This window comes from Suncus etruscus, chromosome 1 (genome assembly GCF_024139225.1).
Source record: "Suncus etruscus isolate mSunEtr1 chromosome 1, mSunEtr1.pri.cur, whole genome shotgun sequence".
Classification (NCBI taxonomy): Eukaryota; Metazoa; Chordata; class Mammalia; order Eulipotyphla; family Soricidae; genus Suncus; species Suncus etruscus.
Window position 1 is genome coordinate 158,571,131 of NC_064848.1, and position 12,900 is coordinate 158,584,030.

General features: G+C 42.2%; 1 protein-coding gene across 1 annotated transcript in view; it reads left to right on the forward strand.

The window, feature by feature from the left end:
• Positions 1-12,900, forward strand: part of SMG6 (SMG6 nonsense mediated mRNA decay factor) — a 303,380-nt gene that overhangs the window by 71,571 nt on the left and 218,909 nt on the right. Inside the window, exon 9 of the mRNA XM_049782046.1 lies at positions 8,598-8,659. Coding sequence (XP_049638003.1) covers positions 8,598-8,659 — 62 coding nt within the window. The remainder of the gene's footprint in view (positions 1-8,597; positions 8,660-12,900) is intronic.

Genomic DNA, 12,900 nt, shown 5'->3' on the forward strand with positions numbered 1-12,900 from the left:
TTTGACCACATGAACCCTCTCTCCTTTGCTCTATCAGGGGTCTCAAACTCAATTTACTTGTGGGTCACAGGAGGCAAAGTTGGGTGATCCTTGAGTGCAAAGTCAGTAGTAAGCCTTGAATATTGGGGGGTGTGACCCAAACAACTAAAACAAAACAAAACAAAAAAAGATTCCTCTAGGACAGGGCCACAAAATGTTGTACGGAGGGCCGTTTTTGGCCCGCGGGCCGTGAGTTTGAGACCCCTGGTTGGTGCTCAGGAGACCATGCATTACCTGGGATCAAATCTGAGATTTCTGTATGCAAAAGCACGAGATCTAGCCCTTGAGCTAATTTACTTCTCTGGCTCTTGCTTCTTTTCTTTATAACTAGTCCTACTTTATCTCGAGAGCCAGTTGCTCTGTTTAGCTGACCCTATTCTTGCTGGCTAGATTTTCTGGAGGTGACCACTGATTTGATGCTTATCCCAGTTAGTTACCTTCCAGTCAGCTAGCTTTTAAGTAGGAAAGATAATGAAATGATAGGAAGTTGCTGTTTTTTTTTAAAGTGTTGTTTTAAAGTAAGCATAGTTGGAAGATGTATCTTTAAGAGACACATTTTATATTTGAATTCAAAGGATTAAATGAATGATTGTAAAAACATGACGTTACATGGAAGTTGTGTTTGATTAGAGCTGATTGAGCTGTCATCCTGTTCAGAACAATTAAGGGGTTGGCAAACTAATGTTGAGGAGTTATTGACATTTCTTCTTCTTTTTTTTTTGTTTTTTTTTGGTTTTTGGGCCACACCTGGTGAAGCTCAGGGGTTACTCCTGGCTATGCGCTCAGAAATCACCCCTGGCTTGGGGGGACCATATGGGAGGCCGGGGGATCGAACTGCGGTCCAGTCCGTCCTATGCTAGCGCTTGCAAGGTAGACACCTTACCTCTAGCGCCACCTTCCCGGCCCCGACATTTCTTCTTTACCTCAGCCTTGATTCACTTTCTGGACTAATTTAGGGATCCTCATTGATTTATTTGCTCTGTCTTTATTTATTTATTTATTTGGTTTTTGGGCCATACCCGGTGACACTCAGGAATTACTTCTGGCTATGCTCTCAGAAATCACTCCTGGCTTGGGGGACCATATGGGATGATGGGTTTGAACTGAGGTTTGTCCTGGGTCAGCCACGTGCAAAGCAAACGCCATACTGCTGCGCTATCACTCCTGTGTCCCCCCCCCTTTTTTTTGGTTTTTGGGTCACACCCAGCAGTGCTCAGGAGTGACTCTGTCTCTATGCTCAGAAATCGCTCCTGGCAGGCTCGGGGGACCATATGGGATGCTGGGAATTGAACCACCGTCCTTCTGCATGCAAGGCAAAATGCCTTACCTCCATGCTATCTCTCTGGCCCCTTTTGTTTTGTTTTTATGCCACAACTCAGGGCTTACTCCTGGTTCTGCGCTCAGAGATCATTACTGATGGGCATGACTATATAGGCCAGGGATTGTTGGCCGCATGTCCGGCTAATTTCCTACCTACTATTCTGTCACACAGAACCTCTACAAAGTCTTGGAGTCATGGTTACTTATGCTTTCTTTCTCTGTGTCCTGAAAGGAGGAATACAAAAAATTCCTAAGGAGTAATTTTCATCTCTATTAGGTGATTATTGGCATTAATAACTTATTGAAATATATCTCCACATTTTTGTTTGCGTGGGTCCTTTCTCATTGAAGTTTTTTATTATTTTACTATTTGTAAATCCTTTTATATAAATTTAGAATTTATAAATTATTATTGCTTTATTTTAGGTAGCTTTTTATAGTGTGTCAGTATTTATGTTTTGGATATACAGTTACTCTACCATATTACTACCAAATGCCTAGTATTCTTCACTTACTTTCTTTTTTTTCTCCTTTTTTTTGGTTTTTGATTTTTGGACTATAACCGGCAGTACTCAGGGCTTACTCCTGGCAGGCTCGTGGGACCATATGGGATGCTGAGGATCAAACCGATCTGTTTCTGGTCGGCTGTGTGTGAGGCAAATGCCCTACTGCTGTGCCATCACCCCTCTTCACCCCTCTTATTTTTTTTCTTTTATTTTTGAACTTTGTTTGTTTGTTTGTTTGTTGGTTGGTTGGTTGGTTGTTGGGCCACACCAAGAAATGCTCAGGGATTGGGGCTGGAGAGATAGCATGGAGGTAAGGCGTTTGCCTGGCATGCAGAAAGTCAGTGGTTCGAATCCCGGCATCCCATATGGTCCCCCGAGCCTGCCAGGAGTGATTTCTGAGTGTAGAGCTAGAAGTAACCCCTGAGCACTGCCAGGTGTGACCCAGAAACCAAAAAAAAAAAAAAAAAAAAAAAGAAATGCTCAGGGATTACTCCTAGCTCTGCACTCAGAGATCGTCCCTGGCAGGCTGGGGGACCATATGGGATTCTGGGAATTGAACCGGGTCCCTTCTGGGTCGGTCACATGCAAGGCAAATGCCCTACCACTGTGTTATCTCTCTGGTTCCCCTCTTCACCTGTTTTCTTATGTTACTTCTACTCCGAATTTTTATTCCCTTTCTTCCCTTCTCTCCCTGCCTACCTTCCCCCCCACCCCCAACCTGGTGGCTCTTGAGGTAGTCCTGGCTCTGTGCTCAGAAAATTTTCCTGACAGTCTTTGGGTACCATTTGGGATGCCAGAGTTTGATCCCAGGGTGGCCCATGCAAGGCAAACACCCTACCCAATCTGCATTTCTCCAGCCCCAGCCTGCTTTTCTTTTCTTTTTTTTTTTTTCTTTTTTTTTTTGGTTTTTGGGCCACACCCGGCGGTGCTCAGGGGTTACTCCTGGCTGTCTGCTCAGAAATAGCTCCTGGCAGGCACGGGGGACCATATGGGACACCGGGATTCGAACCAACCACCTTTGGTCCTGGATCGGCTGCTTGCAAGGCAAATGCCGCTGTGCTATCTCTCCGGGCCCAAGCCTGCTTTTCTTTACTTTAAAAAGATTTCACCTCACTCAAGGATTCACTGGTTGATTGAGGGACAGTATCTGTAAGAAAAACACAATGCCTCTTGGCAACTTCCTAGCTTGTAGGCCTTGTCTTAGAAAAATTTTAGAGCATAAATGGATAGTTGGCAAATTGTTTTGCTGTTTTTAGTTTGGAGTACAGTTTATATGGCATTGAATATCCTATGTTGCTTCTTTGCTCTTGATGATGCTTGTCATAGGAGCACATGATGAAGGTGGTTAGCATTACATCTGCCCACATCCACCTATCCACCTTCATTTCGATCTCAGTGCTTTAGAGTGACAATCCATGGACTTTGATTATATGCTTTGATTTTTCTTGGACATTGTTAGTAGGTACAATTGAAAATAGGTCTTGGGGCCGGGTAGGTGGCGCTGGAGGTAAGGTGTCTGCCTTGCAAGCGCTAGCCAAGGAAGGACCACAGTTCGATCCCCCGGCGTCCCATATGGTCCCCCCAAGCCAGGGGCGATTTCTGAGCACATAGCCAGGAGTAACCCCTGAGCGTCAAACGGGTGTGGCCCAAAAACCAATTAAAGAAAAAAAAAAAAAGAAAATAGGTCTTTAGCTATTTTGTCAAACCTAAGAGGTTAGTGTTTGTTTCCCTCTTAAAATATAACAAAGTTGGGGCCAGAGCGATAGCTCAGCAGTAGGGTGTTTGCCTTGCACGCGACTGACCCAGGACAGACCTGGTTTGATTCCTGGTGTCAAATATGGCCCTCCATTACAAGAGGGATTTCTGAGCGCATAGCCAGGAGTAACTCCTGAGTATCACCGGGTGTGGCTACAAAAAAAAAAGTTATTTATTTACTTATTCATTTATATATTAGTTTTTTGGGGCGACACCTGACAGTGCTTAAAGCTTACAATCCACTCTCCTGGGTCACTCCTGGATTGCTTGCATGCTTGCGTGTGTGTATGTGTTTTCAGGGATGAAATCAAGGTCTCATGTATGCAAGGCATGGTACTTTTCCCCTGAACTACACCCCTATCTCTTAAGGCTACATAGGCCAAGAAACATTTTAAGTTTCTTGTGACCAGTAGAATTGAAGAAAGAAAAAACTGGAAGTAGAAGTCTTATCAGTGGCAGAATACCATTTTTTCCCCTGAATAACGCCATCTCTGAGTGTTTTGCTAAGAAACAAAAAGTTGGGACAGAGAATACAGCACACATTATGCCTGTCTTGAACTCAGCTGACCTGGGTTCAATCCCTGGCACCACACATGGTCCCTGAGCCTTGGAAGGAGTGATCCTTCCAAGATGGCATGAGCCCTGAGCACCATAGGGTATGGCCCCAAAACAGAGTCAATAAGTAGTGAAAATGAGAGACTTTTTGTTTTGTTTTGTTTGTTTGTTTGTTTTTTTGGCTTTTGGGTCACACCTGGCAGCACTCGGGGGTTACTACTGGCTCAGCACTCAGAAATCGCTCCTGGCAGGCTCGGGGGACCATATGGGATGCCGGGATTCGAACCACCGTCCTTCTGCATGCAAGGCAAACGCCCTACCTTCATGCCATCTCTCCGGCCCCAGAAACACACTTTCTCAGTATAACATGTCATACTCCTCTCTAGGATGCTTTTACCTCTTTAATTTTTATTTAAAATTCTACTGCTGACAATAAAAAGAAAACGTGTAGACTGATACTTTCAAATTAAAAATATAATAGTTGTAACCAGGGACTGAGAGTGTATGCATTTTGGAGACGTTTCCTAAGATCCCCTTCACTCAGTGGGAATGCAGTGCATTGAAATTCACTTTGTACATGATAGAGTTAAAATATGATAATGGGGGGCCGGGCGGTGGCGCTGGAGGTAAGGTGCCTGCCTTGCCTGTGCTAGCCTAGGACGGACCGCGGTTCGATCCCCCGGCATCCCATATGGTCCCCCAAGAAGCCAGGAGCAACTTCTGAGTGCATAGCCAGGAGTAACCCCTGAGCGTCACAGGCTGTGACCCAAAAACCAAAAAAAAAAAAAATAAATATGATAATGGTATGTGTGGCTTTAGTGAGCTTTTATCTTCTACTCTAAGGTAGGTTCTCTGGGAATTATAAATAAGACCACAATATTATAAAAACCTTTTTGTAGGGGCCGGGCGGTGGCGCTGGAGGTAAGGTGCCTGCCTTGCCTGCGCTAGCCTAGGACGGACCGCGGTTCGATCCCCCGGCGTCCCATATGGTCCCCCAAGAAGCCAGGAGCAACTTCTGAGCGCATAGCCAGGAGTAACCCCTGAGCCTCACAGGGTGTGGCCCAAAAACCAAAAAAAAAAAAAAAAAAAAACAAAAACCTTTTTGTGCTCTTAATTTACTCCAGGAAGTATTGTGAGGCGCCTGATATAAATTTTCTGCCTAATCATAAGGAAAACTTAAAACTGAACTTGTTTTTGTTTGCTCTCATTTTCTCATTTGCTGCTTATCAATAATCCCACCAATTCTTTTCCTAAAATGGCTGCAGCATAAGGAAAGGAGAACTGTTTTGGGGAAAAAAGACCTGGGTTCAAATTCTAGTCCCATTTTAATTCTATTTAAATAGTACTGCAGGTAAGGTGCCTTGCCTTGTATGCTCTACACCTGGGTTCAATCCTTGGCACTCCATATGGTCTTCAGATCCCATTAGGTGTGATCCTGAACATAGTCTGGTATGGCCCAAAAACGAACAAACTGAACAACTAAAAAAAAAAAAAAAAAAAAAAACACCCAAAACTAAGACAAGTTTACTGATTTATGTCACTTAAATTTCTGTACTGCTTTGAACTGACTGACCCTGGTTAGCCTACAGCCTTTTGTTAACTTATTTTGCCACTTATTTTTCATTTCATTAGGCGAGAATGTTCAGCTAAACATGATTACAACATGTCAACCTTGCTTTACTTGCCATCCCATCAACCATTAACATATAAATTCTATTTCCATTGTGTAGAAAGAAATGTATTGATGGTGTGAGTGTTTTTTTTTTTTTCCCCCGCACCCAGTGCTGCTCAGGTTTTCTGGCTCTTTGTTCTTAGGGGAACCATATGTGGTGCCAGGGATCAAGCCCAGGTTGGCCATTGTCAAGGCAAGCTCCCTACCCACTGTATTATTTGCTCAGCTGCACAAGATCCCAGACCAAAGTGGCAGAAAGTCAGTTTGATGGGAAAATTCAGGATTTTCATCACTTTTTATATTAGTAGATGTAAGGCCTACATCCTAACTTAATCATTTTCTCTATTTTGGGCGGGGGCTCGTCCGGGATTTGAACCATTTTCTCTATTAATTAATTTCTCTATTAATCCTAACTTAGTCACTTTCTCTATTAGTAGATCTAAGGTCTACAAACTTCCTTACCTAGGCTGCTTTATTGGTCTACCATTGGCACTTTATTTTGCAACATTGCATCTTTCCCTTGTATGTATTTATGGAACCTAGTGAAGTATCCTGAACCTTTCCGCCCACTCCTTTTACTATTGAAGTTGCTATTTTGAGAACTGGGATTGCCCCTCACACACATACTTGTGCTTGCTATTGATGGCACATTAGGTTTAGTTGCTCATGCACTCAACTTTAGTGCTCATTAGGGGTCACATTTAAATTGTGATATTTATTTGTTTCTTTATGTCTTGGGCCACACCTGGCAGTGCTCAGGTGTCACTTCTGGCTCTGCACTCAGAAATTGCTCCTGGCAGGCTCTGGGAATCATATGAGAAGCAGGGAATCTAATCCAGATCCATTTTGGGTTGGCCACACGCAAGGAAAATGCCCTACTGCTGTGCTCTCACTTTGGCACTCCTAATTGTGATATTTAGACATGTGTTTCAATAAGGTCAGAAATTAGCGTAATAGAGAATTTAAGAATTTAACTTGTATGTATTTGAGTCATGTTCAGCCCTTAGCACCATCTTTAGTCCCTGACCCTGCCAGGATTGATACCTGAGCACAGAGCCAGGAGTAGTAAGTAATGAGCATGTACAAGGTGGGCCCCAGCAAAACAAAACAAACAAAATAGCCCAAACCAAATACTTCACTGAGGGATTATATTCTTGACTTTGGTGTTCACATACCTTTTCAGTTGTGGTGAGTGCAGACATTTGGCTCTGGTGCAGCTGGAAATTGTCTGCTGTACCAGTGATCACAGACAACAGAACTGACAGGATCATGCTCATTGCATGTAGGTGGCACTGGGAATTGGGTTTGTGGCCCCATGCATGTAAGATAAGGTGGTTTAGTTACTGACCCATATTCCTCCCAATCCCAGCACTTTATATATATCAGAGTTTGATTTAGTAGTGTTGGTTAATAATGTAACAATAATTTAAATTTAATTATTTAAGCAAGAACAGTAAAGTATGCGTATAATGTTTGCTGTTGAAGTCATTGGTGAAATGAGAATGTACTCCTTTTCTCATGCATAGTTTGCATACAATAGATTGCTGTTCTGTTTTTGCAAGAGTATAAACCAGAGCATTTTTTCTTTCTGGGCAAAGTATCTATATGATATTTGGCTTGTCTGTACTTGCCTGGACTGTTCCTTGCATTAACTGTCATCATAAGCTCAGGATTCTTGATCTTTCTTCCTGAGCATATTGATTCAAAGAGACCATATTGATTCAGAGGACCATGACAAGATTTGTTCTGTCTTTGAAACTGTCTTTTTCTCCCACCCCTGTTTTTCTCAGGGGGCACTCTCCCCTTTAGTTTTGATAGTAAAGTATTTAGAAACTTGAACTAAGATAGTACACCTTTTTTTTTTTTTTTTTTTTTTTTTGGTTTTTGGGCCACACCCGGCAGTGCTCAGTGATTACTCCTGGCTATCTGCTCAGAAATAGCTCCTGGCAGGCACGGGGGACCCTATGGGACACTGGGATTCGAACCAACCACCTTAGGTCCTGGATCGGTTGTTTGCAAGGCAAACACCGCTATGCTATCCCTCCGGCCCCTGAGCTAAGATTGTAAATTGGTATTTTATAGGCCAGATGTGACTGACAAAGTTGTGTTGAATAATTTGATGTTAAAATTTTCATTTGTTTGACCTGAGCCCAGTGATGCTCAGGGCTTATTCCTGGTTCTGTACTTAGGAATTACTCAGGAATTACCTGGTGGAGAACAGGGAACCAAATGGAATGCTGGATTTTAATATTTTAATTTCATTCATAATCAATAGTCAAAAGCCAGAGAATTTCACTTAGAGACTCAGTTTCCAATTTTTTTAAAGAGAAAAAAGATTATACATGGAAGTTCTTGGACTTCTCTAAAGTTAATTATCTTTCTCATTCTTTTAAATGCTTTATTTTCATCATTAGGGGACCAGGAGAGTTTTAGATATCAGAGAGCTGCTTGCATCTTCTGTTCATCCTTTAGTTTTTTCTCTTCATGGCTTCATCTCATACCCCCATACATTGGCCAGCAGAGGGTGCCATCCACTCACTGAGCCTGCTGACATTTTGGCTCAGCTGAATAACAGCTGTTGGGCATGTGCCCTAGGTCTGTGTGAGAGTTTGGGCATGTCCATTTGGTTCCCATCCGTAGTGCCCACCCCTTAGACCCTGGCCAGGTTATTGTGTCACTAGGGACTCTGTTCAGTAACAGGAAACTGGGGAAAGTTTAATTGTTTTCTCCTTTCTCTCTTTCCCATGCAGCTGAACAAAAGGTTCATCCTCAGTTTTCTCCATGCCCATGGGAAGCTGTTTACCCGGATTGGGTAAGTGTGCAGGATGTTTATTTTATTTTCCTACATTACAAGTCATTTTGGAATTTAATATTGTTAGCAACTAGACTGTGTTTGTAACTGAGGGTACAGGGTGTGAATTCTTAGAGGCCTCCACCTTCTCTTCCCTTCACTCTCCTACTGTGCTCGTGAAGTCTGGGAAACATTGCTCTCTGTTCCTGTCTCTTTTTCTAGCTTTACCAAGACCCCACTCCCACCCCATTCTTAAATAGTGTTTTCCCAACCCCCACTCTAATCCCTCTGGGTATTTCTTTCTATTGCTTTCTGGCTTACCCCCTGGTGAACTCTTCAAGGAAGTTAGGCTCAGTCCCTGGGTACAGCTGAGTCCTCCTTGTGAGAATACAGTTCACCACTTTTCCTTTGAAGAGAAGAGTAATGTTTTCTTTTCTCCAGCATCTTTTTTTCCTATGAACCATACTGTTTCTTTCTGTACTTAGGTTCCTGTACCACATTGTTGATCATCATAAATACCAAGACTGTGGTTCACTGCCTACCATGCTTTACATATAAATTTCAGGGAAGTTGATATATATAGACCCATTAAATCTTTAAAAGAACAAATTTGGTATATTCCTTTGTTGGATCAAGGTATAAAGTAGTGATGAGCCAGAGCAATAGCACGGTGTATAGGGCTTGTTTGCCTTGCATGTGGCCTACCTGGATTTGATTCCCATCATCCCTATGATCCCTTGAGCCTGCTAGAAGTAATTTCTGAGAGCAGAGCCACAGGGTGTGGTCCAAAAAAACAAAAAAAGGAGTGATGCCAACAACTATGCTGTGAGTGCATGCCAGTTGGAATATGCTGACTGCCGTCTTAGACCATGAGAGTCATAGGTTGCAGTGCTTGCAGACAGGTTTTCTTCTGCCTTTGAATGTATTTTGAGTTGTAGACTTTATTGTTAGCTAACTTCTGAGGTTGTTTTAGACTATAGACAACCCCCCTCCTCCATCCTCTGTTCTCAGGGGTGACTTGGGGCAGTGCTCAGGGGACTATATGCCTTACTCTGCTCCACCCCAAGTTTATATTATTTATATACAAAATCACTGCACACCACTGCCACCAAAATAGTTTGTTTCTTTTTGTTTGTTTTTGTTTTGTTTTTGTATCATACCCAGTAGCGCTCAGGGGTTACTCCTGGCTTTATGCTCAGAAATCACTCCTGGCAGGCACGGGGGACTATATGGGATGCTGGGATTCGAACCACCATCCTTCTGCATGCAAGGCAAATGCCTTACCTTTATGCTATCTCTCTGAAAAAAAAAAAAAAAACCCTCATTTTTTTATGGGTCATTCCTGGTAGTGTTCAGATCCAGCTCTGTATTTAGAGTCACTACTGCATTTCTTGCATGCTGGGAGGCTGAACCTGACCTTAAACTCAACCTGTTGAGCCATTTCTATGGCCATGTAATTTTTGAGTGACTGAAATGCTTTTCCTTCTTGTAGAAACACTGGTCATGAATGGTAAACTAGAAACTAGTTTGCCTATTCAACAGGTCACATTGAGACCTTCACAAGAATAGTTTTGATTCTGAGTTGACTTGAGAAACATGGACTAATGCCAATAGAAATTAAGCATAAGGTAATTGAATTAGGAAAAATAAACTAGGTATAGGGGTCAGAGAGATAGTACAACAGGTAGGGTGCTTGCCTTGCATGCAGCTGACCCAGGTTCAGTCTCCCAGCATCTCATAAGCATCCCATATATAGTCCCTTGAATCCTGCCAGGATTGATCCCTGAGCACACAAACAAAAAACCCTTAACAAGTTAGGTGCATTGGTATCTTCTTATCTCTTTTCCGGGAAAGCTCTTTGCTGGCAAAATGTTTCTCTAATATTATATTTCTAGTGTCTAGAATATAATAGTTGCTTCAAAAATATTTGTTTCATGAATGAGTAAATCAGTACAAAACAAAACAAACTAGATAGATAATGAGATAGTGAGGGATATGCTGTTCTTTTGGCAGGCCAGTCACTAATGAGTAATGCTAAGTTGAATGTATAAAATGGACAAAGGGTTGAGGAAATAGTCCAAAGATTTGGAGCACATACTTTCCATGTGAGAGACCCAGATTCAATGCCTGGCACCACATGGTGCCTGAGCATTGAGGAATACTAGTGAGAGTAGCCAAAACCAAACTTAAACAAAAGGTGGGTAAGATGGTATCAACATCATTTTATAAAACAAATTTTAGTAGGAAATATCATGTGCGACACTTAAACTAGTCACTATGCATTATCTTCTTTTTTGGTTTTGGGCCACATCCAGTGCCGCTTAGGGGTTTACTCAGAAATTGCTCCTAGCAGGCAGGCTTGGGGGACAATATGGGATGGCGGGAATCAAACTCAGGTCCATCCTGGGTCAGCTGCATGCAAGGCAAACACTCTACCGCTGTGCTATCTCTCCAGCCTCCTCTATTTAATATTTTATGGCATTCTATTTCTTTCTCTTTCCCTCTATTCATCTCCTTTTCTCTGCCTTACAGGAATCTTTTCTTACGTTATGCAGTTGGAACCTAAATTCAGGACTAAACTAAACTATATGTGCATGGTAACACATTTTTTTCCACTGAGCCATGTCCCTGACTCTAGTTCTCATTTTTTAAATCTTTTTCACTCAACGTTTTTTTTTTCTTCTTCCCGTTTCCTTTCTTTTATTAAAGTTATTGTTACTCATAAGTTGGGATTTCTCAACTTTTGCACTATTGATATTTAGAGCTTTATTATAGGAAGGATATCCTATACATTGTGGAATGTTAAGTGGCTTTTGTGTTTTTTACCCATACATGCCAGAAGTACACCCTCTGCTTTCCCATTTGTGATAATTAAAAGTTATTCCATATTTGCCAAGTGTTTCTTGGGTGGCAGAAATTTTCTTTTTTGGGAGGGGGCACACCGGTGACGCTCAGGGGTCACTCCTGGCTATGTGCTTAGGAATCACTCCTGGCTTGGGGACCATATGGGATGATGGGTATCCAACCATGGTCTGTCCTAGGCTAGCGCGGGCATGGCAGACACCTTACCACTTGCACCACTGCTCCAGCCTGGCAGAATTTTTCTTGATTTAGAATGACCTTCATAAGAGATTTGGCTACTTATTTATAAATCTTAATCCTGAATATAGGAATATTTTATATAAATTTTTTTTATCAGGTTGGCATTATTTAAAGCCACTTTTTCCCCTGTTAAAATGATCACATTTAGGGATTGGAGAGAGAGCATATTGGGTAGAACATTTACCTTACATGTAGTCTATCTGGGTTTAATCCCACAGGGCCAGAAATAACCACTGAACACTGGTGGGTATGGCCCCCAAACCAAAAAAGAATATTGTATTTAGAGCCATTTTATTTGATGTAAGTTTCAGAAAGAACCACGATGATTAAGAAGCTGCAAAGTGGGGCCGGGCGGTGGCGCTAAAGGTAAGGTGCCTGCCTTGCCTGCGCTAGCCTTGGATGGACCGAGGTTCGATCCCCCGGTGTCCCATATGGTCCCCCAAGCCAGGAGCAACTTCTGAGCACGTAGCCAGGAGTAACCCCTGAGCATTACCGGGTGTGGCCCCCCCAAAAAAAAAGAAGCTGCAAAGTTAGATTTGAGAGGAGAAATTAATCTTAGAAAAAATATGAAGACAGAAATTAGGTACCTTAACTGTGTTTAAATATGAAAGAGTTATAACCAGATAGCCTAGATTTTTATGGGATAACAGGAAGAGAAAAATAGTTTCCGATTGCATTTGCATTTAGGTGTAAAAAAATTCCTTGGAAAGATGTTTGAGAATTTTTTTTCTGGAAACCTTTATAATATTACTTCATTTTCAATAGGTTACTTGCTTTCTCAGCTATTTCTGTATATAAGATATTCTTTTGGCAGAAGGATAATGCAATCTAGTTTCACCTTCACAGAAAATGAATTGTGGTAGTGTTCACATGAGGAAAATGTAAATTCTAGATACTACAGCCTCAAGTATATCTCATGCTGTTATTTGTTTGTTTGTTTGTTTGTTTGTTTATTTATTTAGGTTTTGGGGCCATACCCGGTGATGCTCAGGGGTTACTCCTGGCTATGTGCTCAGAAATCGCTCCTGGCTTGGGGAACTATATGGAATGCCGGGGGATCTAACCTTGGTCTGTCCTAGGCTAGCACAAGCAAGGCAGACACCTTATCTCTAGCGCCACCACACCGGCCCCTCATGCCATTATATATCCTGGAGGTTAAA